Source organism: Leptonotus elevatus, chromosome 10 (assembly GCF_054856555.1).
Source record: "Leptonotus elevatus isolate MCC_2025b chromosome 10, RoL_Lele_1.0, whole genome shotgun sequence".
In the NCBI taxonomy this organism is placed as follows: domain Eukaryota; kingdom Metazoa; phylum Chordata; class Actinopteri; order Syngnathiformes; family Syngnathidae; genus Leptonotus; species Leptonotus elevatus.
In genome coordinates, this window is record NC_141248.1 from 17,647,471 (window position 1) to 17,668,504 (window position 21,034).

The 21,034-nt window shown below is 43.7% G+C and overlaps 2 protein-coding genes across 3 annotated transcripts in view; one reads left to right on the forward strand and one right to left on the reverse strand.

Annotated features, from left to right (window-relative positions):
• The window catches only part of trim62.1 (tripartite motif containing 62, tandem duplicate 1), a 30,817-nt gene extending 17,578 nt beyond the window's left edge, over positions 1-13,239 (forward strand). The window contains exons 3-6 of the mRNA XM_086088125.1: positions 2,792-2,887; positions 6,086-6,342; positions 8,014-8,129; positions 9,918-13,239. Coding sequence (XP_085944251.1) covers positions 2,792-2,887; positions 6,086-6,342; positions 8,014-8,129; positions 9,918-10,468 — 1,020 coding nt within the window. The 3' untranslated portion in view covers positions 10,469-13,239. The remainder of the gene's footprint in view (positions 1-2,791; positions 2,888-6,085; positions 6,343-8,013; positions 8,130-9,917) is intronic.
• Positions 13,240-16,209: 2,970 nt separating this feature from the next.
• Positions 16,210-20,950, reverse strand: LOC147167418 (uncharacterized). 2 transcript variants are annotated; one of them, XM_086087285.1, is made up of 3 exons: positions 20,868-20,950; positions 18,846-18,995; positions 16,210-17,536 (listed from the first exon to the last, which is right to left on the reverse strand). In XM_086087285.1, the coding sequence occupies exons 2-3, from the start codon at positions 18,991-18,993 to the stop codon at positions 16,785-16,787; spliced, it is 900 nt and encodes a 299-aa protein (XP_085943411.1). In that variant the 5' UTR covers positions 18,994-18,995; positions 20,868-20,950; the 3' UTR covers positions 16,210-16,784. The 2 variants fall into 2 exon arrangements, with proteins under 2 accessions (XP_085943411.1, XP_085943412.1); XM_086087286.1 differs by lacking the exon at positions 20,868-20,950 and having other exon boundaries at positions 18,846-19,310.
• Positions 20,951-21,034: the final 84 nt, after the last annotated feature.

Below are 21,034 nucleotides of genomic sequence, written 5' to 3' on the forward strand. Positions count from 1 at the left end.
CATAAACATAAAAGCATCCATTTTATTCCCAGTCATGTGTAAGGTATCTCACATTAGAATTATTTTTTTTCCCGAGACACTGGTCAATATAAAAAAATATTAGGTTTTTTTTTGTAAACCATTTATCCATGGAAATGTAGGCTTAGGTCCTAGAATCACTTTCACTTCTACCAACTGTAATTTCCGTACAGGCGTGGTTGGCAGGATCAAATTAGCTCTATATTTTGCCCTTTTCTGCAAGCTAACATGCTGGCGAAATGTCACGTCTGACTGGCGCCTGCCCGATCAGACGGACAGGCGCGAGACTTCCTTCAGCACTAGACTAAAACACACACACACAAGCGAAGCAAACACAAATGTCCCTTTTTAGGATTCAGCCACCTGCTTTTCATCTTTCTCTAGGCATCTGCAGTGCGCCAGCGCTTCCGATGCGATTCCTTGTGCACGTGTCATAATAAAACTCGAGAGCTTTGCGCTACCAAAAAAAATGTCTGTCGGTTGTGTCGGACACTTGGGGGCTTTTCTTGTATAGCACAAAGAAGGCTTAGGTGCAGTTGCACCTTTTATGGAGGCCTTGCAATGTATGCATGAGGATTTCAACCGAGTTTAAACCAAACTTTGCAGGCCGTATATCCTTTCCAGCATATTTACTGGAGATGGATGTTGAAAGTACCCAAAATATTTGCCATATTTATTAGCAAGTTAGCTTTGCTAAAAATGATAAAGGCCAAGCTGAACTCCCTGAATTATTTCTTAAAAACTCAGCCTCCACAGCATTTTTTTTTTTTTAAACTTTGGGACATTAAATTTGGCACAGAGGTTTTTTTCCCCCCGCTCATTAAAAAGCCTTGCATTCAGAAGGGGTGTGTTCACTTTCTGTATCCACCTGTTGTTACCATAAATTTTTATTTTCACGTAATAAAGAAATATAGAAGCAAAAGCATATCTTGTCATTGCCATTTTAGTTGACTTGTACACATCTTAGAAATTCTGTTCCATTAGCATCCAGACTGTTGTGGCCAGGTTGCAAAGCCAAGGTTGATGGTGTCCAATTTCAGGGGCACCCCAAGGTGTAAGCAATGAATAAGACACATGACCTGCCTGGATTTTGGTGGGCGCTATAGGAGCAGCACAACCACCATCAAATGCTCTTACTTGCTGGTAATAATGGGAAATGTAAAAAAAAAATTTAATAAAAAAATTCCCAAAATCAATCAGCTAATAGATTTCAGTCATTTTGAGCTCGTATCGAGTCCATTGTCATTGTTGCGCATTTCCATACCAGTCAGTTCCTCGTTGCTCAACATAATAGTAGAGGAGCACATCTTTTCGGTCAGTCTGTCAGCTGCCGCACTGCCATCATTAACATGGAGAGTCACGCTCCCCGCCACCCCGCCCCACCCGGTACAGCAGCCGTTTGTTTCCCCGCTCCTCACGTCCTTGAGAGGAGAAATGCAGCATCTTATTAACAGCCGTCAGCCAGCGTTTTTTTTTAGACTCATTTTGGAGCAAGCGCTTGAGCTTCGGGAGTTTCCAACACACACTAATGAATAGCTTGTGTGTTTTAGGTCCTCCTGTTGCGTACGTCCCATTAGATGTTTTAAATTGTTGTGGTTTTTCCTCCGCCAGCAGAGATGTATTCTCGTATTATTTCAGCTCAATACCTCAGTGAGATTTTCTTCCCCCCCCCCCCCCTTCCCAGTCGCCTGAGCTGACAGCTCCATTTGGGGGATTTGTGCTGCCGTAGGTGTTCAAGAGAGGTGACACCCGAGCAAAGCGGCGAGGCAACATGATTACCTCAACTGTGGAATATGAAAGCGATGACGCTTGCGTTTATTCCATTTGTTTCACCCGGAATTAGAACCAGTTCATGAAAAGATGCTGACATGGACGCCACTGATTTGCCCATTAATTAATTTTGCTAAGAGGCAGGTGGGCACTCTGAAAGGCAGAGCGATAAGTGCCCACAATCCTTTGCAGCTATAACACCTGCCACTTTTATGGGTGGACATTTGGCAAAATTATGGTATTCTACTCCCATTTCTGACATCCGCACTTCTGAGAAATTCTATCAGAAATGGGCCGACACCTGTGATAGACAAAGGAGATGGTTGATGGTCAAGTGTACAGATTTTCAACCCGGTCCAGCATTAAAATCAAACCATTGAACCAGGAAAGTGCAACTTAATAAGACTGAGCATGAAACCGAGCCAATTAACATCAACCAGGTGCTAAAAAAAAAAAAGAAGAAGAAATATCTGCTCATCCCAGATGTGTGTGTGCGTGCTCCATCTTACGGGATCCCCTGTTGTAAACCTGCATTCCTTGTGACAGTATCCCCGGCCGGCCTCCCACAGAGTCTTGCTCCTCGTGTGAGCAGACCCGACGAGGGCTGAGCAGAACCTAGCGTGAGCCCCCGACGAGAGACGAGACCCACTTTCCTCTGACGCCACCAGACGTCCCCTGTGATTTCATGCGATCTTTTCATGTCTTGGCTCTCCATCTGCATTCCTTGTTTTGTAAGCTGTGGGTTTTAATCTGTGCCAAAGCGGAGCGAGCAAGAACAACAAACAATACGAAGTTGGATAAACAGAGCAGGATGTCGTTGAGCTGAAGCGACTCGTTAGCATTTGCGCGCCCCTGTTCAGGAGGCACAATTTGAACAAGCCGGAAGTAAATCAAGGATTGTGTAATGTTCCCACGAAGGGTGTTATCTGTTGGTGTTGGTCTGTTCGGCCTGATCACAAGGGTGCTAAAACCCGCCTTTGCTTGTCATTCGGTTGTGTTGCAGAGGGAGATGAAGGAGCAGCTGGCCACCCTGCAGGACAGCGAGAAGGGTCACACCGAGGCCCTGCAGCTCTTGCAGAGACAACTCACTGAGACAAAGGTACTGACCCCCCCCCACAAATTTTTTTTTCTTGTACTCCTAGCTTTCAAAGGAATCAAAAGCACTTAACAAAGCCTTACATTCAACCAATCACAATGCGGGGCGCTACTGGGAGCAAATTTAGGGCTCACTGTCTTGCTCAAGGACACTTCAACTCGGTCACAAGGGATGAGTATCAAACCCACAATCTTCGGATTGGGAGATGACCACTCTACCACTGAGCCATGCCGCCCCCTGAGCCCCAAGTAGACTCTCTGAACTTGGAAAAGTTTGAACGACTAAATATAGGTCTTGGACTATTATATATACCTGGACAGTTCTTAAATCATAGAACCGGGGCTGGTTTGCTTAACATTTGTAGGGAGCGTTCGTGTCCCATGTATTTAAAAACTACTGCACAATAAACGAATAAGTTATTGATGATTTTGTCAGGCCTGTTGTGTGTGCAAAGCTTCATGAGTTTCTTGGAGTGTTGTTTTCTTGGTGAACTGCTCGTTGCCACGGCAACAGCTTTGTGAAAAATCACACATGAGCTTTAAACATGAAGGCCTAAACACTCTTCTGATCAAATATGAGGTCGATCTGGTTAGCCTGCTAGGAAAAACATCAAAGAATAAAACATCAAATGTATTTCCTTTAGCCACTAGGTTGCGCTACCAGATGTAAAATAAGTTTGGAGAGATGGTCTGTATTATTTTTCACTACTATGCTAAAATATCAAAACATTACTACTGATCTGTCTTTTGATGTTCTAGTCCAGTTTTTCCCAATGGGGGGGGGGGGATTGAATTTGAGATCTGAGCATCCTTTAGCAGCGGATAATTTGTTCAGTTCTCCTGGTAAAATGTTCAACCTGACACCGGAGCCAAAAACACAAACCCCGCAACGTACCATCCACACTGTTTTTGCCGTGAATGATGCTCATCCGAGCATTGTGAGTCCGCTGATGTTTTCTCAAGAAATGCTGTCTTCCTTCAAGAGTTGGATTGACAGTTCCTATGACACACCACGCTCGGCTACACACGTAGAGGCTGAAACGCCTCGGCACACCTGCTGTGCCAAGTGCGGTACACGTTCGTCTCATCCACTCTTCAGTGCCCTAATCTCGTTCGATTTCCACATTCGTCTCTGCGGCATTCCGGGAAACTGCCTTTTCCTTCCTCGCCAAAAGGGCCGCTTTGTTTCGTTTTGTGTGGCCGACGGTGAGATTGAAGAGCGTCCACAGCAGCCGCTGAACTCCGCTTTAAAAGGTGGCCACCTCGCACTACATTTCTTTCTTTGAGGGATGGCCATTGTGCCGCTCATCGCTTACCCACAGGGGATTCTCTTGATAATTGCACGCTTGCCCCCGAAAGTTAGGCAGCGTCTCGTCTCCAAGGGCTCTCGACACCTGCTCGGGTCCCATCACGTTCTGCTGTGCCTCAGCAGCATGTCAGCGAGACTGATCATCGAGCCGCTTCATCCGCCCACTCCACTCATCAACTAGCTAGGAGGGCTGGGACGCAGCCCGCCCTAATGTCATAACTGTCACACTCTTTGACAAATTGCCGCATTTAAGCGCTTCCCGCGGCGAGCGTACCTGCCCCCCCCCCACTCTACGAAAGGGATGGGAATTTTTAGGCCACTGTAATTACATCTTAAAGTTCAGAGGAGAGATTGATAGCATCGAGAGACAAAGTAGTTTTAGTGCAACAAACAATGACACTACGTTGGAGGAACCACCTGGTTCATGTCTGCAGGTTACTTGCCAGCACTGCATTGGTGACAGTGTTGGACAGGATTTCAGGGAGTCGTGTGCTATATCTCAGGAAGATTCACATGAACTCATTTGCTCCCAAAAACGTATAAACACGGGGTATTTTCTATATTACCATGGTCCTAAAAACGTATTTATACGTTTTTATTTTATTTTATTTTTTTATGCTAGAGCATACAGAAGGCTTTGATGCAGCTTCTGACCTGTAGAGGTCGCTTAAAGCAATGGTAGTTATTACAAAAAGCGGCCAGTAGGTGGCAGCAGAGTATAAGAGCTCAGCCAGGGCCATGTTGCAACAAGCTCTTTTCCCCAGTGTTTTTAACAGGTTGGTGAATAATGATAAAACTTAGCTACATTCTAATGCTAATTGCTGCAAAACAGATACAAATGTACTTTTTTTTTTCCTGATGAAGGAAGAGACTCTTATCTTTCTTTTGGTAGATTCCTTCTTTTTTTTTATAGCAAGAGAACACAATATTCTGTGGGCCTTGCAAAATCTGTCAAAATCCAGTAAAACAGCCGGGAGCGAAGGGGGTTGCTTCGGTGAAAATGGCTGGGAGTGAATGAGTTGGTGTGAAAAGCACAAGACGTGAGCATCTAATTATCTGAATGCGTGAAGGCGCAACACCCCGAGACAAAACTGATGACCTCATAACGTTGTCAAGGGGTGACACAGAGGGCCAAAGTAAGAATCCATGAAATCGAAGCGTGTATCCAGATAAAGGTCCAGATTGAAGGTCGTTGTTGGTGTAGTGTTGTTACTCATTTCTTGGAACCAGCGTGGGATCGATCCCGGCTCAGTGAACGCTAGGTGCAGTCTGTCTTCCGCCCACACTCGGATGCGCGTCCCAGGGACGCTTAACACAGGACAAGCGGTAGGAAAATAGATAGTCGGATGCTCGAGGGATTTCTCTTCAGTTTCTCTTCAGAGTTCAGATGATGGCGCCATGGTGGATAAAAAGACATACATATAAATATTTATGTGAAAAGGTTTGGGAGTCATTGCAAGATAGTGGAAGAATCTGTAAACCAAATATTTAAATAAAAACGATCTTTTTTTGTTTCCCTGCTGCTTAGACTTGACAACCTCAACGCTGCTTTTTGTCTCGTCGCTTCTCACGCTCGCGTTGATACCACTCGGATGACTCATTCTCTTTAAGATCTCTTTTCTTTATCTCTCAAATCCGTGAGCTCAAGTGTTCTGATTTTAGCGCCTGCTGTTCCTCGTTCAGCTGACTCGAGCTGACTTATTCTCTGCAGCTCTTGAAAACCGCACCCAGGATGTGCTGCGTGACCCTTTTCTGATCACCTAATTAACCACAATAATCAACATTCTTCCCACAAAACAACATCTTTTTTTAAGCCCTTCTCAGTTTAGGCCAATGTTTTGAGCAAAATTTCTGCACTTAGCTTACGACTTTTTTTGTGTGTCTCCGTTCCAGTCCTCAGCCAAAGGTCTCCGCGCCACCATCGGTGACGCCTTCGAGCGCCTCCACCGCTTCCTGCGCGAGCGTCAAAAGACGATGCTGGAAGAACTGGAGATGGATACGGCGCGCAAGCTCACCGACATCGAGCACAAGATCCAGCGCTATAGCCAGCAGCTGCGCGACGTCAAGGAGGGCATCCAGATCCTGCAGGAGCGCCTCAACGAGACGGAGCGCCACGACTTCCTTGAGGGGGTGGCCGTCACGTCCGAGAGGTAAGGCAAGTCGGCGTTATCAGAGGGACAAGATTAAGAATAAAAGACGCATTCAAAGATCCATCTGATGGCGACTCTTGACAAAATTTAACATTTTGGAACCGGTAGTGATTTGTGTGACACGTTCCGATGATCCTTGCACAGATGGTGTTTTAGTCCCCGAAAAGCAGCTGCCATGTTTAATCCGGGAGGGTTTAGAGGACAATTTCATTGAAGTGTATAAATATCTTGATACGTGAGATTAGTTATTGAGCCTAGTGCAGAGGTCAGCAGCCTTTCCTGACAAAACAGCCATTTTAGGCCAAATAAATAACCAAAAATCTGTATGGAGCTGCAAAACATTTGAACACTGTGATGAAGGTAACTGTGTTAGTGTTTGTCTAATGTACTGAGGGCTCAAGAGCTAATTATAGCTGCGCTAGAACACAAAAATATGACAGCAGCATCCAATACAAAGAGATTTGTTTCCTTCTACTGTTCGTCTTCTGTTTTTGATTGATTGATTTTTTTTTCCTTTCTTCATTTTTCATCAATTTCTAGAGTTTTCTGCCTTTCTGTCATTTCTGGCAATGTTATGGACATATTATGGTAAATTTATGCCTCTCCATTTTTGGACATTTCTCTGACATTTTTTCTGCCTTTTTTGCTCTCAATTTTCTTACGTTTGGCAAATTTGTGGGCATTTTATGGTAATTTTCGGGATGTTGTCTTTTGTTTTGGGACATTTTATGGTTACTTTTTGAATGTTTTTTGCCTTTTTTATTCAATTCTCTGACATTTTGGTCAATTTCATGGACATTTTTTGATAATTTTCTGCTTTTCCTCTCTTTTTGGACAATTTATGGTCACTTTCTGAACATTTTTATTTATTTATTTTATTTTTTATTTTTTTTTCCATCGAGCTTTCCTCTCTCTTTCTGACAACTTCAAAAACATAATTATTCTTTTTGTTCAATCTAATCATCAATTAATTTAAATATTTTACCTAAAATATAAATATATGCTGTAAATATTAATAAGAATGTAATGATTAATAATAATAAATAATTTAAATAAAAAATATTTAGAAATAGAATACATTATTATACTATTCATGGTGTGTGCAACCATGAAATATGACTCTTTAGGGATCAAGGTTGGGGATATTAGAATGGTCCAAAATGTCTTGGTAGGAACCCTGATTGATTAATTGATTAAAACAGGTATGTGTAGGGGTTTAACAAAAAAAGAAAGTTAAAAAGATTTGAATCGTAAAATCAGTTCTGAATTAAAAGATGGGAGTGCCTTGAAGTGAATCGAATCATTCCACTTAGAAGTACCTGTGCAGCATATCGTGATATGTATTGAATCATCTTTTATTGCAGCGATGCGCACCCTTAGTATTGTATGTCGCAAGTCTTTACGTACAGTGCAAGCCTTTTATATCACGCCTGACAGTATCAACCTCCATACGTGCAGAATCGCATTGTGCCTGTAACCCACTCACAAGGTCCTACAGGAGTTGAGCTCATCGTCTAACCTCATTCAGTCACTCAAGTCAATTAATGCTAATAACGGCGAGGCATTTCACCAACGCACAAGATTAATCACCCAGTGTCGAGCGAGGCGCTCCGTTATTAGCCGGGGGCAATTGAGCGGGTTTAGACTGCCATTGATCTGTTTCTGTCGCAGGATTAAAGGGAAGATCCATGAGACCAATCTGACTTATGAGGACTTCCCGACATCCAAGTACATGGGGCCTTTGCAGTACTCCATATGGAAGTCGCTCTTCCAAGATATTAGTCCAGGTAAGTGTGTGGGGGGGGGGGGGGGGGGCAAAGGGAATGTGCGGTTTGAAGTAAGCACAATGGTGCCACTTTTTTTCAAATTTCACATTTTTGTTAGTCCTTCCGTCAGTCCTCCCATTTCAACCTGATGCCAGCAAAGGGGAGGCCGGGCCTTTTTTTCTTTTTTTTTTCTCCTTTCCTCGACTGACAGCCAAATGGAACAATTGGTTCCAATCCATCAGGCGGCGGTTGCAAAGACAAAGACGTTCTCCCATCATCCGCCATCCGTCGTTTGGTTAGCTGCTCCGAACAAAGCGTCGTTCTCACCACAAGGCCCAGCATGAGGCTGTTGTTTGTTATTCCCGCGTGCCTCTCACAACACACGCTCTGGATTGTGAATCTTTAATGGCTGTAACAAACACCGACCGCGTCGCGTAAGTGGCAAAGGCTCCAGCTTGTCCGTCGGCTGGACGCCAACCACTTCACTCTGCTATTTTTAAACCGGCACACAAAATTTGGCGATTTATTGGTCTGTCGTCTGTGAGTTTCAACTGGCAAACACGTTGATGCCTTTTCATAATGCAAATATTGCCAGGTCGACTTGTCAATGTCATTCTCGGGGCAGAAAAATGCTGTCCACTTTTAGCCAACTTGGAAGCAGTGAATTCCACCAAGCATCGGCTCCCATACCATCAGTTGCAACATTCGGACAAAATTCAGCAACGTTTTCACACACCAGCTAGCACAACTGTGTAGAAAAGAAGCTGCCCAGGTGGGCATGCCGCACAATAACAAGCCATCAGTCATCTTTGAGCTCGAAGCGCACGCCTCGATCGCCTCTGCCGGCTCCCGCAATGTTGTTGACGGTTTTTCTTTTTGTGAGGTCCCGACACACAAAAGAGAGATGGCATCTTTTGCTGGGTTGCACTTGCTATCAAAACGATAGCGGGGAATGTTTCCCCCACAGCGTAAACATCATATTATCGGCACGCATCATCCCCCGCACACTCACAGACTTCATTCCCCTGCGTCGATAAGGATTTTTTTTTTTTTTGTCTGAATGGTCCTCCCGTCACGCAGACCTGCAGTAATGCACACGCTAGGAAATATAAAGACTTGCATTTTTATCTTTTCTGTTTAAGACCACAGCATGTAGTCCAACTGAGGGGAAATAAAATGTGTGATTAATTTGCGATTAATCGTGAGTTAATTATTAAAGTTATGTGATTAATTGCGGTAAAAAAATAAATAAATCCCCAATTGTTACCTCATTCTTTTGTCTTCTATTCTGTTACGATCAGCTTCAGACAATAATATGTTCTAAGCAGCCCCACCAGTCTAAATGCGGTATTTCGCTTAATATTGCGTTAGTGGAATATGAGTTAAGCAGCAAAATCCAGCCGTTTTTGTCAATATCAGAAGGCGGCCATTTTGCCACTTGCTGTCGAGTGAAGATGACATCAGTTAACGACCAATCACAACTCACCTGTTTTCTCAAGCTGAGCCGTGATTGGTCGTTGCTTGAGCCCTGAGCAACTATGAAGTCATCTTCAGTCGACAGCAAGTGGCAAAATGGCCGCCCCCAGAGATGGATGAAAACGGCTGGATTTTGCTGCATAACTCATATTCCACAAATGCAATATTAATCAGAATGTCATGTTTACGGTAGTGAGGTCACATATAACATATTATTGCCAAGAAATGTTGAAGTTTGACTTCCCCCATAAACTGTCGGGGGGGCCTTTCAACAGGGGCAAAGACAAATACTTGTCATTCTGAGCTTCCCTCCGTTCTGTTTTTACTCGTCAGTGCCCGCCTCCTTGACACTGGACCCCATCACAGCCCACCAAAGACTGATCCTGTCCGACGACTGCACCATCGTGGCCTACGGCAACCTCCACCCGCAGCCGCTGCAGGACTCGCCGCGCCGCTTCGACGTGGAGGTGTCCGTCCTGGGCGCCGAGGGCTTCGCGAGCGGCGTGCACTACTGGGAGGTGATGGTGTCAGAGAAGACCCAGTGGATGATCGGCGTGGCCAGCGAGACGGTGAGCCGCAAGGGCAGCATCCAGATCCAACCGGGCCGCGGCTTCCACTGCATCGTCATGCACGACGGCAACCAGTACAGCGCCTGCACCGAGCCCTGGACCCGCCTCAACGTCAAAAGCAAGCTGGAGAAGGTGGGCGTGTACCTGGACTACCCCAAAGGCCTGCTCATCTTCTACAACGCGGACGACATGTCCTGGCTGTACACCTACCGTGAGAAATTCCCCATGAAGGTCTTCCCGTACTTCAGTCCGGGCCAGAGCCACGCCAACGGCAAGAACGTGCAGCCTCTGCGGATTAACACCGTGCGCCTTTAAGAGATCCGCTTGGCCGCCCTCAGTTTGGTTACTCGTGTGCGGATTTCGAAAGTTGTCCACGAAATCCGTTGAAAATGTCGCGTTTGTGGTGTGTTGTCTTTTGTATTGGATTTGAGATCCAATACAAAATGGTGGCAGAGTGTTGAAATTGGGCCGCAATCTTCCGTTTTCTACCACTTATACTGTTCAAAGTGGCAGGAAAGCTGGCGTCTTTCTTTATTCTTCCTTTATTTTTTCCTTTTCCAGCCTCGCTCGTGTCTGACTTGTGATGACTGTCTCTCAGGAGATCACAAAATGGAGGCAAAGGTGAAATCAGGCTGCGATCATCTGTTTTGTTGGAGGCGGCAGGGAAGCTGTCGTCGATCGCAGCTGACTGGTTAGAAAGCTGATTACTGATTTTTCTTTGTTTTTCTCCTCTGGGACTCGACTGATGTCACCGAAAGAGTCACAAAATGGAGACAAGTGATCTCGTCTCATCAGTCGACAACAGCTGACTTGAAATGTGGACTACACTTTGGATTGTTCGCCATTTTGCACCATCCCCCCCCCCCCCCCCCCCCCCCTCCTATGTGGAACGTCACTCATGACACCCACGACCGTCTCTGTCTGTACTCTTATATCTGGCTTCCATACTGGAAAATAATGCTGCTAATGAGGGGGAAATGATGGCGTCCATAATGCACCACGCGGGAATCCGTAGATAAAAGTTGGATTGTGGCGTAGTCTGTCACTAACTTCCGCGAATCCTTTTAAGGCTGTATCCCACTGAGGGGCGAATGTTTGCGAGTATTGGCGAAGGTAGCGAATGAAAGGTCCCGTCAGGTGTCATTCGAGGTTTGCAAATGTTCTCTAAAGAGTTTTGGTCATTCTCTAGCAGTTTTAATGTTTTTTTCTTGTCGCAAGGACATTTAGAACATGTTAAATTTCCTTGCGGCAAAAAAAACCTCATTGACGCTGTGTAGAGAACCATTAAAACTGTAAAAGAACATTTAGAGAATAAATGTTCTCTAAACAGTTTTAATGGTTCTCTAGCAGTTTTGATGTTTTTTATTGACATGTTTCTTGTTGCATGTTCAAAATTTCCTTACGACAAGAAAAAACATTGAAACTGTTTAGAGAACACTTTAGAGAATAAATGTTCTCTAAACAGTTTTAATAGTTCTCTAACAGTTTTAATGTTGTTTTTTTCTTGTCGCAAGGAAATTTTGAACATGTTCAACTTCCTTGCGACAAGAACACTCATTGACACTGTTAAGAGAACCATTAAAACTGTTAAAGGAACATTTAGGGAATACATGGTCTCTAGATGTTCTCTTTTTGGTTTTAATGGTTCTCTAACAGTTTTTATGTTTTTTCTTGTCGCAAGGAAATTTTGAACATGATCAAAATTTACTTGCGCCAAGAAAAAACATTAAAACTGTTTAGAGAAGAATTTACAGAATACATGTTCTCTAAATGTAGCGGTTCTCTAACAGTTGTTATTGTTTTTCTTGTCACAAGGATATTTTGAACATGTTGAAAACTTCCCTGCGACAAGAAAAATCATTAAAACTGTTAACAGAATGTTTAGGGAACGTTACTCAATACTCGCAAGCATCACAAATGTTCGCCCCTCAGTGGAATACAGGCAGTCATAATTACACAAATTATTCATAAGAAAAACATTCCGAAGCCATGAAAACAGAACAAAACAATCAAACAAAAAACATGAAGTCCTGAGTCGAGAACTGAGGATCCCGTTTATGCTGCTTGACTTACACTTAGAAGTTATTCTCATTTCAAACCATAAATTCTCCATAGGAAATAATATAAAGCCAAATTGATTTGTTGCACAAATGGGTATCATACCAACTATAAAAAAAAACGACATTAAGTCAAACCACTCACCTACAGGAACACGTAAAAGGTGTTTTATGACATTAAACGAGTTTTATTGCTCATATTGCACTGAGCCACCAGAACCTTTCCGTTGGCGGAATGACTTCCGCTTCCAGTTCTGCGGCTCAACACATCTTTCCCGTGTGGTTTTTGACGCAATTATACGAAAAACGTCTCTTCCGAGCTGATGTCGAATGACGGGCGAGATCTCACTGCTAAAATCCGTGACAAAATCACAGATGATTCCAACATGTTGCTCGGCCCCGCGTGCACCGAGCACTCGGCTTAATCGGCACGTGTATGCGAGAGAGCCTCTTGTCCCGCCGCCAAATCGAGCATGCTGGCTCGTTTGCGTGCGTGCGTGCGTGCGTGGTCATTTTGTATCCAGTGTGAGTCATCCTTCATTAAGGACCAGACCTCCTTTTGGGGTCCTACGGAACAAACCTCAGCGTCCTTTTTGTCATGTTGCGCCTTCAAATAACCGGGAGGGTCTAATCAACAAAGTTGGTCATGTTGCTTGTCTTTTTTTGTCTTTTTTTCTTATTGATTTGCACCGATCCGTCAGGGTTTTTGATGAGTACAATCCATTCGTTTGCTTTAAAAACCAACGCCGGAACTGAGAGGCCACGAATGTGAGCCCCCCACGTTGGCGACACCTCATTGACGCCACCGTTGACCGTTTTGCGTTTCAATATTTAAAGTGAGATTGATGTACGGAGCCAGCGAGGTTGGCAGAAAACTCAAATTGTTTATGACGATGTTGACTACTTTGCTGATTGTGTCCGTAAACGATGGCCGCTGTGCTCCCATCGACTTGGAAACACTCCAGTGCGCTGCTGGAGGCTTGTGGCGAAAATGTTATTTTAATGTACAATAAATGACTGCTGAAATCATTCTCTGTCCGTCTGTCGTTTTCATCACCTCTGCCTACTTTGAACGTCAGCGTCTCGCATCGGCGGACTGCGCAAGACTTGTGAAGGTTCCGGCCTGGATTATAGCGAGCCGTTTTACTAAATGACACAAACGTCAAGGAAAAAGATGAGGATTATGAGGGATTATATCGTTTTAGGATGCATCCCCTGGCTACGCTGTCACTGATGCGTGTGAGCGAATTGTCATGGAAATCCATCCCATAGTTTATTAAGTCAGTTCATGGATATATCCTGTGGCCGCGTGATCTTTTTGGAGAATCTTTACACATTGCATGTTTGTCCTTGTGAGGACCCGTTTTTTTTACGATGTACCCTTGTCAGCACTAATTCTTATGAGGTGGTTGTATCCTTCTCAGGACACGTTTGAAAAGAAGTATCTGTATGTCTTTGGGTATCCTAGTTAGGATGTATATGTTGCATGGGATAGTGGAGACCAGGGCTTGTCGTCACACTGGTAAGTTGTCACATTTGTTGGTTGTCACATTGCAATTATCTTCCGTATCCTTGTCAGCACGTATAATATACACCCGTGAGAGTGTGTTGCACAGTATCCTTATTATCTTACTACTTGTGAGGATTTGTCATTTGGAGGACATAACATTTGAGGTGACACATTTCAGATGAGACCATATTTCACACTTGACTGAAACAAAGTCTTGCACTATTATTATTACTACTACAACTCTACATGCTGTTTAATGCCAGCCTTGATTCTTTGCATACAGTATCTCAGAAAAAGAAGCCGCTCACCCTGTAATAGCTTCTTCTTCTTTTTTCTTAACCCGAGGGGAAATTGTCCATTAAAAAGCCACTGATCTCTTCTTTGTAACTCCTCTCTGATGATTGCGAGACGTCCAGAGGGAGAAAGTATTTTCTTTTTCTTTTTTCATTTAAGCTTAAAAAGACTTCAGGTTGACGTGTGGCCTTCCTTGGAATAACTATGAAGAGACCTTATTGTCACCATAAGCACAGGAAAGGAAATTCTCATTTCCCACAGTGCCACCCACCAACCCCCCCCCCCCACCCCCCACCCGCTCGCATTCCATCTTCAGCTACTCCTTGGAAACCTATGACGCCCTCTGGTGGGCACGTTTGGATCTGCCAGGTGAGCGTGGGAGCAGGGAGCTGCTGGTTCGTGTCGCTCGTGCGTGAGTTCAGTTTCATCTTTGTTTACATTTGCAACAATGATCGCCACAAAACCACAAGCACAAGCCACTATGGAAAGACGTGAGCTCAAACGCTACATGCAGCGCTGCGCTTTACAACACTAAAGGCAAGGTCCTACTCCTGACATACAGAATTTATATTTAAAGTGACTAAGCGGTTAAGAAAATGGATGGATGGATGTTCTATTTTTTTTTTTAAATATATAAGAAAGCTTCACAAAAATACACAAATTATTTTTCTGGAAATAACTACTTAAATCCTTATTTAAATAAATTCAATTTATTTTTTAGTCTTTGAACTATTTGTGAAGCAAAAATCACACAAAAATAGTAGAATAAGACGAGTTAAATACAACTGTTTTTATTTTTGAAATGTCATTTACTTATTGAAAACTTAAATACATTGAATGGGTGTACATATTAACAGGAAGTTTTCCCAATTATGTTTTTGTTTTTTTGCCTTACTGAAGAAGAAAAAAAGAGGGAAACAAAAAGCTGTTTGTTGATATTAGTTTAAAATAGGAGTTCCTCGTTAGGTGGGAAAAAATGCATATGGGTGTGTTTCAATTTAGTAAATTTTTCATTGTGGGGCTCCTTTATCAAAAAAAAAAAAAAAACTAGAATCAAACTCATTTTCTTGTTTTATTATTTCTAAATTACTTCATATTTTTGGGTCTGATTTTATTTTGAAATATAATTTTCTTCAGAGGAAAAATAAATACGTAAACTGAATCTAAAAATTGATATACACATAATATGCATTCTACAAATTAAGTATGTTTTGTTTTTGGGTCTTGTGGTGGAAAATACTGTCGTCGCCCCCCCCCCCCCCCCTCCCCACAAGGGTAAGCGAGAGGGGGCGAGGAAATCAAGAAAAGTAGTGCAATTCATATTTTAAATACATTTAATACAAAATTGACATACATATTACACTTGGCTAATTTTACAAATGACCATCTAGCCATTTTTTTGAAAGCACTTCATGCCAAATTAAGGTCAACAGGTGAATTGGAGCCGATCCAGCAGACTTGGGTGACTGGTCGCCAGTCAATCACAGGGCACATATAGACAAACGGTCTAACATCAACACAGGTCCCAGTTGAGATTTGAACCCCGACTCGGAATGTAAGGCTGGCGTGCTGACCACTAGTAAACCGTGTTGCTCAATCAGTTTACATTTTTTATGAAGCAAAAAATAAGAATTATGAAGTCAAAGTATTTATTTCGAAACATAATGCTACTTCACATAACTGATTTCCCCAGATAATCTGAACACATTTCTTATTGTTAATTTTTTTTTTTTATTATTAATTTTGGCTTGTGGAACTTTTTTTCATGTGATTTCCTGTGCTTTGATTTTTATCCACACTTACTCTATTCTTTCTTTTTTGTTTGTTTGCACACCTGCGTCTCACTACTGTATACGTAAACAAATCTCATTGGCCATTCCTTTTGTCTGACCAATCAGTGTCGCCAATGTTTGATTTATATTATGCAATTATGTCATAACTGCATTGTCTTTTGTGACTATGATTTATTTTTAATTTTTTTCAAAAGCAGCCTAATTTGCAGATGTAACAGAAAAATCAGAGGATCCATTTTCTTTACTTCTTTACTATTTTTGTACTGACTGGATTCTCTTTTATGACTTTTTATATTGATATATTTTTTTGTGTAACAGTCAAAAGCAGCACGAGAACAATCAGTACTGAACACAGTATTGCCCACTTTTTGGGGCATTGCCCCCCCCCCGACCCAACCCCCCCCTTCCTTCCACTAACTATTGTGCTTGACTTTATTTGATTTTCAAACCTATGCTTATTTATTGACTGAAAAACTCTCCTATTCACCATTTTTGTTCTCATGCCCTGTCTAATATAAAAGTTTTGCTTTGCCGTCATCTACGAGCATTTTGGTGCCAACGAACGATGTTGAAATGAGGGGAGGAGCTCCCTTACCGTTAAAAGTAGTGCTTTGCTGCCATCATGTGGCATGTATAAGTAATAAGAATCCTGAATGGGGGGCGGGGTCTAATACGCCTAGCAGGACTCCCTGTACGGTACACCCTGAACTGGTCGCCATCTTGGGGTTTTTGTGTGTGTGTGTTTTTGTTCTCTCAAATGATCACAGTCAAAAATCTGGATGATACCGATCAATTTCTTGTTTCCTAGCGCCAGTCTCACTGCGTGGTCATCTTCAAAGTGACCGCTAATCCTCCTCGGCTTTAGCCGGCAAGCCTCCCTCAACCTGCCTGCTCAGCATCTCGCCGGCATTCCAGCCGCCGCATGTAAACACTGTCCCGTAATCCCGTAATCCCTTTCCCATCGGCGTCCGATGGCTTCACACCGACGTGACGACATCTGCGCTGGGGCCTCGGGGGGCGGAGCCCGCAAAGAAGCTGACGCAGGCCTCCAGGAGGGTCTCCACGCTCCTTAGCAGGAGCACGTTGACCCCGAGGTAAAGCGGAAGCACCAGGACGCCGAGCACGGCCAGCGAGGGCAGCGTCAAGTTCGAACCCCGCCCCCGACACCCGTGCGGCGTCTCGAGGGGCGTCGCTGTGCTTTCCTTCCCCTTAGACGGACATCTCCGCCAATTGGCCGCCATCGCTCGTCCGAGAAGAAGAAGCGAGCACGTGAGCAGGATCACGATCAAGTAGAGGAAGACCACGGCCCAGCAGGGGCGCATGGCGCCGGGCAGGGGGCTCAGCAGGTTCGGCAGGCACCGCATCAAAGAGCCGCTGACGGCCAAACAAGCCGTCGCCCGGCCTTCCTCCGACTTCCATCGACATCGCAGGCTGAGCGCCACCGCCACCCACACCGACAAACAGCACAAGTAAGCGAGCGCGTGACGGCGCCAGCCGCCGGTCTCCTCCACATCTTCGTCGTCGTCATCATCATCATCATCATCCTCTTCTTCTCTCATCGTCCACAGGTATCGGGCGAGGGTCTCCACGGCGACGAGGGGCGTGATGAGTATCAGCACAGCGCCGTAGGTGTGGCTTAGGAAGAGCAGGAAGCGCAGGGCGATGACGCCTGGCAATGGCGTCAGCTCGGCGAACCACGACTCAAACACGCCAAGGAAGCTCAGGTAGACTGCACAAAGACACAATTTGACAGACACCATGGAGGTTTCACTCAACTTCCTGTTCAGGTTCAAGATGGAGAGGACAAATGTCCACCATGGACAGAAAGCACATTTCAAACAAACAAAGCGTTTGTAAAACATCAAAGACACAGTTAGCCTTTTAATGGGCCGTTGTATTTTGTGAACATCTAAGACACATTTGCCTTCTAATTTGTCTAAAATGGAACATCACAACCTGCCTAAAATATAACAACCAGAAACTTTTGTAAGTTGTTTGTAAACGTCAAAGACACATTTAGTAATCCAATAACACATTTAGCCTTTTAATGCAAATTTTTTTTGTAAATATCAAAGGCACATTTGCCTTCGAGTTTGCCTAAAATGGAACATCACGACCTGCCTCAAATATAAAAACCAGAAACTTTTGTAAGTTGTTTGCAAACATCAATAGACACATTTAGAATTCTTAATATCATAACATGTAAACTACCTAAAATGTTTTGTAAATATCACATGAAAGACGTGGTCAGTATTTTTAAAAACTGGACATGTAAACATCAAATACACTTTAAGGCTTTTAATGGACCAGTGTTTTGTGAACATCAAAGACACGATAGTCTTCTAATGACCTTACATGTAAATCATCGGAACCTACCTAACAAATTTTGTAAACATCAAAGACCTTTTAGGTATGTGGTTGTTTGTTTTTTTTACATCAAAGACACATTCGGTATTCTAATAACCTAACATGAAAATATTTTAATCTACCTAAAATGTTTGTAAACATCACTTTAGGACGTTTCTAACCTGAAGGACACGTTTAGTATTCCAACCATCTTACATGTAAACATCAAAGACACTTTTAGTCTTTCAATAGACCAGCCATTTTCTTCTGATGACCTAAGATGTAAATCATCGGAACCTACCCAACATTTTGTAAATAACAAAGACATTTTTTGTATTTCAATAGACACGTTTTTTTTGTGTTTCTTTTTTTTACATCAAAGACGCTTTACAATAACCTAACAACCTCACAACCTACATGTTTTGTAAACATCAGAAACTGTCTTCAAAAAGGAAAGGAAATACCACACTTCCTTAAGATGGAACCCAGGGCCAACAATTATGATGAAAATAGCAGAGGCCCCCAAATTGAACCCTGTGGAACACCATACAACAGTTGGACAGAGTGGAGCTCACACCCGACAACACAAAAAGTCCCACCTGCCAAAGAGGATCTAAACCACACTAGGACGCATACAATGACGTCATTAGCAGCCAACGCTAAGCTAGCCGTCACCCTCGGGGCGCGCTCACCTGTGAGCAGGAAGTCGGTGAAGACGAGGATGCAGCAGCCGCAGAACGCCACGGAGCTGCGCGACGTCGCCAGCGACGGCAAGCACAGGAGGCTGCACACCAGCTTGAAGACGCACAACACCGACGCGCCGTCCAACACGCTGTCCATGTCTGCGGGGGACACGACACAGATGCGTGTCTCAAAAACAGGTTTGCCACTTTGGCCTGAAGGTGCACCAGCTCCGGAATGTCAGCCGCTAAGCAGACTCGGAAAGTAGTCATTATTTCTGCACTTGCTTCTATCCAATTTGTGCTTGGAGATCAATACTTGCACTTTGCACTGTTTACTATGAGGGGGCATCACGGACATCATTTGCACTGCCTGGAACAAAACACCAATGAAATGCTCTCATATGCAGACTACTGAATTTTTTTTCTCACATAAAGTCTCACAGGATTTCTTTAATTACTCGCACACAAAGTTCTCTTACACGTATTACTGAATAGCTCTCGCACTTGCTGCTGAAAAGTTCTCCCACATATGGTACTGAAAAGCTCTCACACACACTTCTGAAATATCCTCACACACTTCTGACATGCTCTCATACATGTGCTACAGAAATTCTCTCACATATGCTACTGAAAAGCTTGCACGCGCACACTACAGTACTGAAATGCTCCCATTCAGGCACTCCTGAAAGTCTCTCACACATACTACAAAACAGCTTTCAGTGAAAAGCACACCCACACAAATTGAAATATAGTTACACACACATACACTAAAGTCTTCTCACACTTTTGAAATGTTCTCACACCCTACTGAAAAACTCTCACATTCTGAAATATACTTACACTCTGAAGCCTTCTAACACATTCCTGAAACATTCTCACACACTACTGAAAACCTCACATGCAACTAAATTCTCCCATCCACTATTGAAATGCTCTCATACATACACGAATAATGTCATACACGCTACCGAATCACTCTCAGCAACCCACAACTGGAAGGTTCTCACACCAAACTGAAAGACTCTCAAGTGGGCTACTGAAATGCTCTTTTCTCCATGCTACTGAACAGCTCTCACACACACTGTTGAAATTGTCTCATACACACTACTGAAATGTTCTCACAACGCTACTGAAAAGCTAAAGGCCTAGATACACCAATCCGACGTCAGGAGTCGGACAGCGTTGGGCCGACGGCATGCGCCGTCTGATCAGTGTATAAATTACTGTCGTGAAGTCGGATCGAGTTGGAATACGTCTAGGTGTCGGTCACATTTGGCCGACGTCGGATTGGTGTATCTAGGCCTTAACACACACTGCTAAAAATGCTCTCATACACTACTGAATCCCCATCAGACACAATTGAAAAGCTCTCACACATACTGAAATGCTCTCATACAAACCAATGCAACCGCCTTACAAACACTACTGAAATGCTATCACATACACACAACTGAAATATTCTCATGCACTTTACTGAAATTCTCTCATGTATACTACTGAACTAGACACGCCACCAAAACTACTGAAAAGCTCACACACACTATTGAAACACTCGCATGCGGAACTGAAAAGCTCTCACACCAACAACTGAAACATTCCCATAAACGCACTACTAAAGCGCTCCCTCTCTCGCCCACTACTGAAAACTCAAACATACAAAGCTTAATCACTCTCACACGTATTACTAAAAAGCTCTCACATTCACTACTCAACATTCATTTCACATGTTATACTGAAATACCCTCAGAACATATAGCGAAATACACACATACGCTGAAAAATGCATTTTTACATGAGAGCATTTCAATTTTGCATTTGAGCAAAAAAAATTCTGCAACACGTGCAAGATCCTTTCAGTAGTATGTGAGCGCAGTAGTGCGTGTAAGCACTAATTCGGAATTATATTCCTCACGGCCCGCAAAGTTTACAAACACACACGTACTGTACACATTAATCAGCAACACAACACTGTTAAGTGAACACTGACAAACTCATACAAAACAATGGCAACATATTATGAGTTCTCAATACCTGCTCGCCCCCTGGGAGTCTTCAGAGCCGCATGTCAGTCGGGAGCTCTTCAGCGCCCTGTCTTCCTCTTCCCTCCCCACCCCCTTTTTGTTGTTGCTAATAACCCTACTTCCCCCACACCCCCACCCTCCTCGGCTCTCCCTCCCTTGAGGCCTCCCAGGACACCT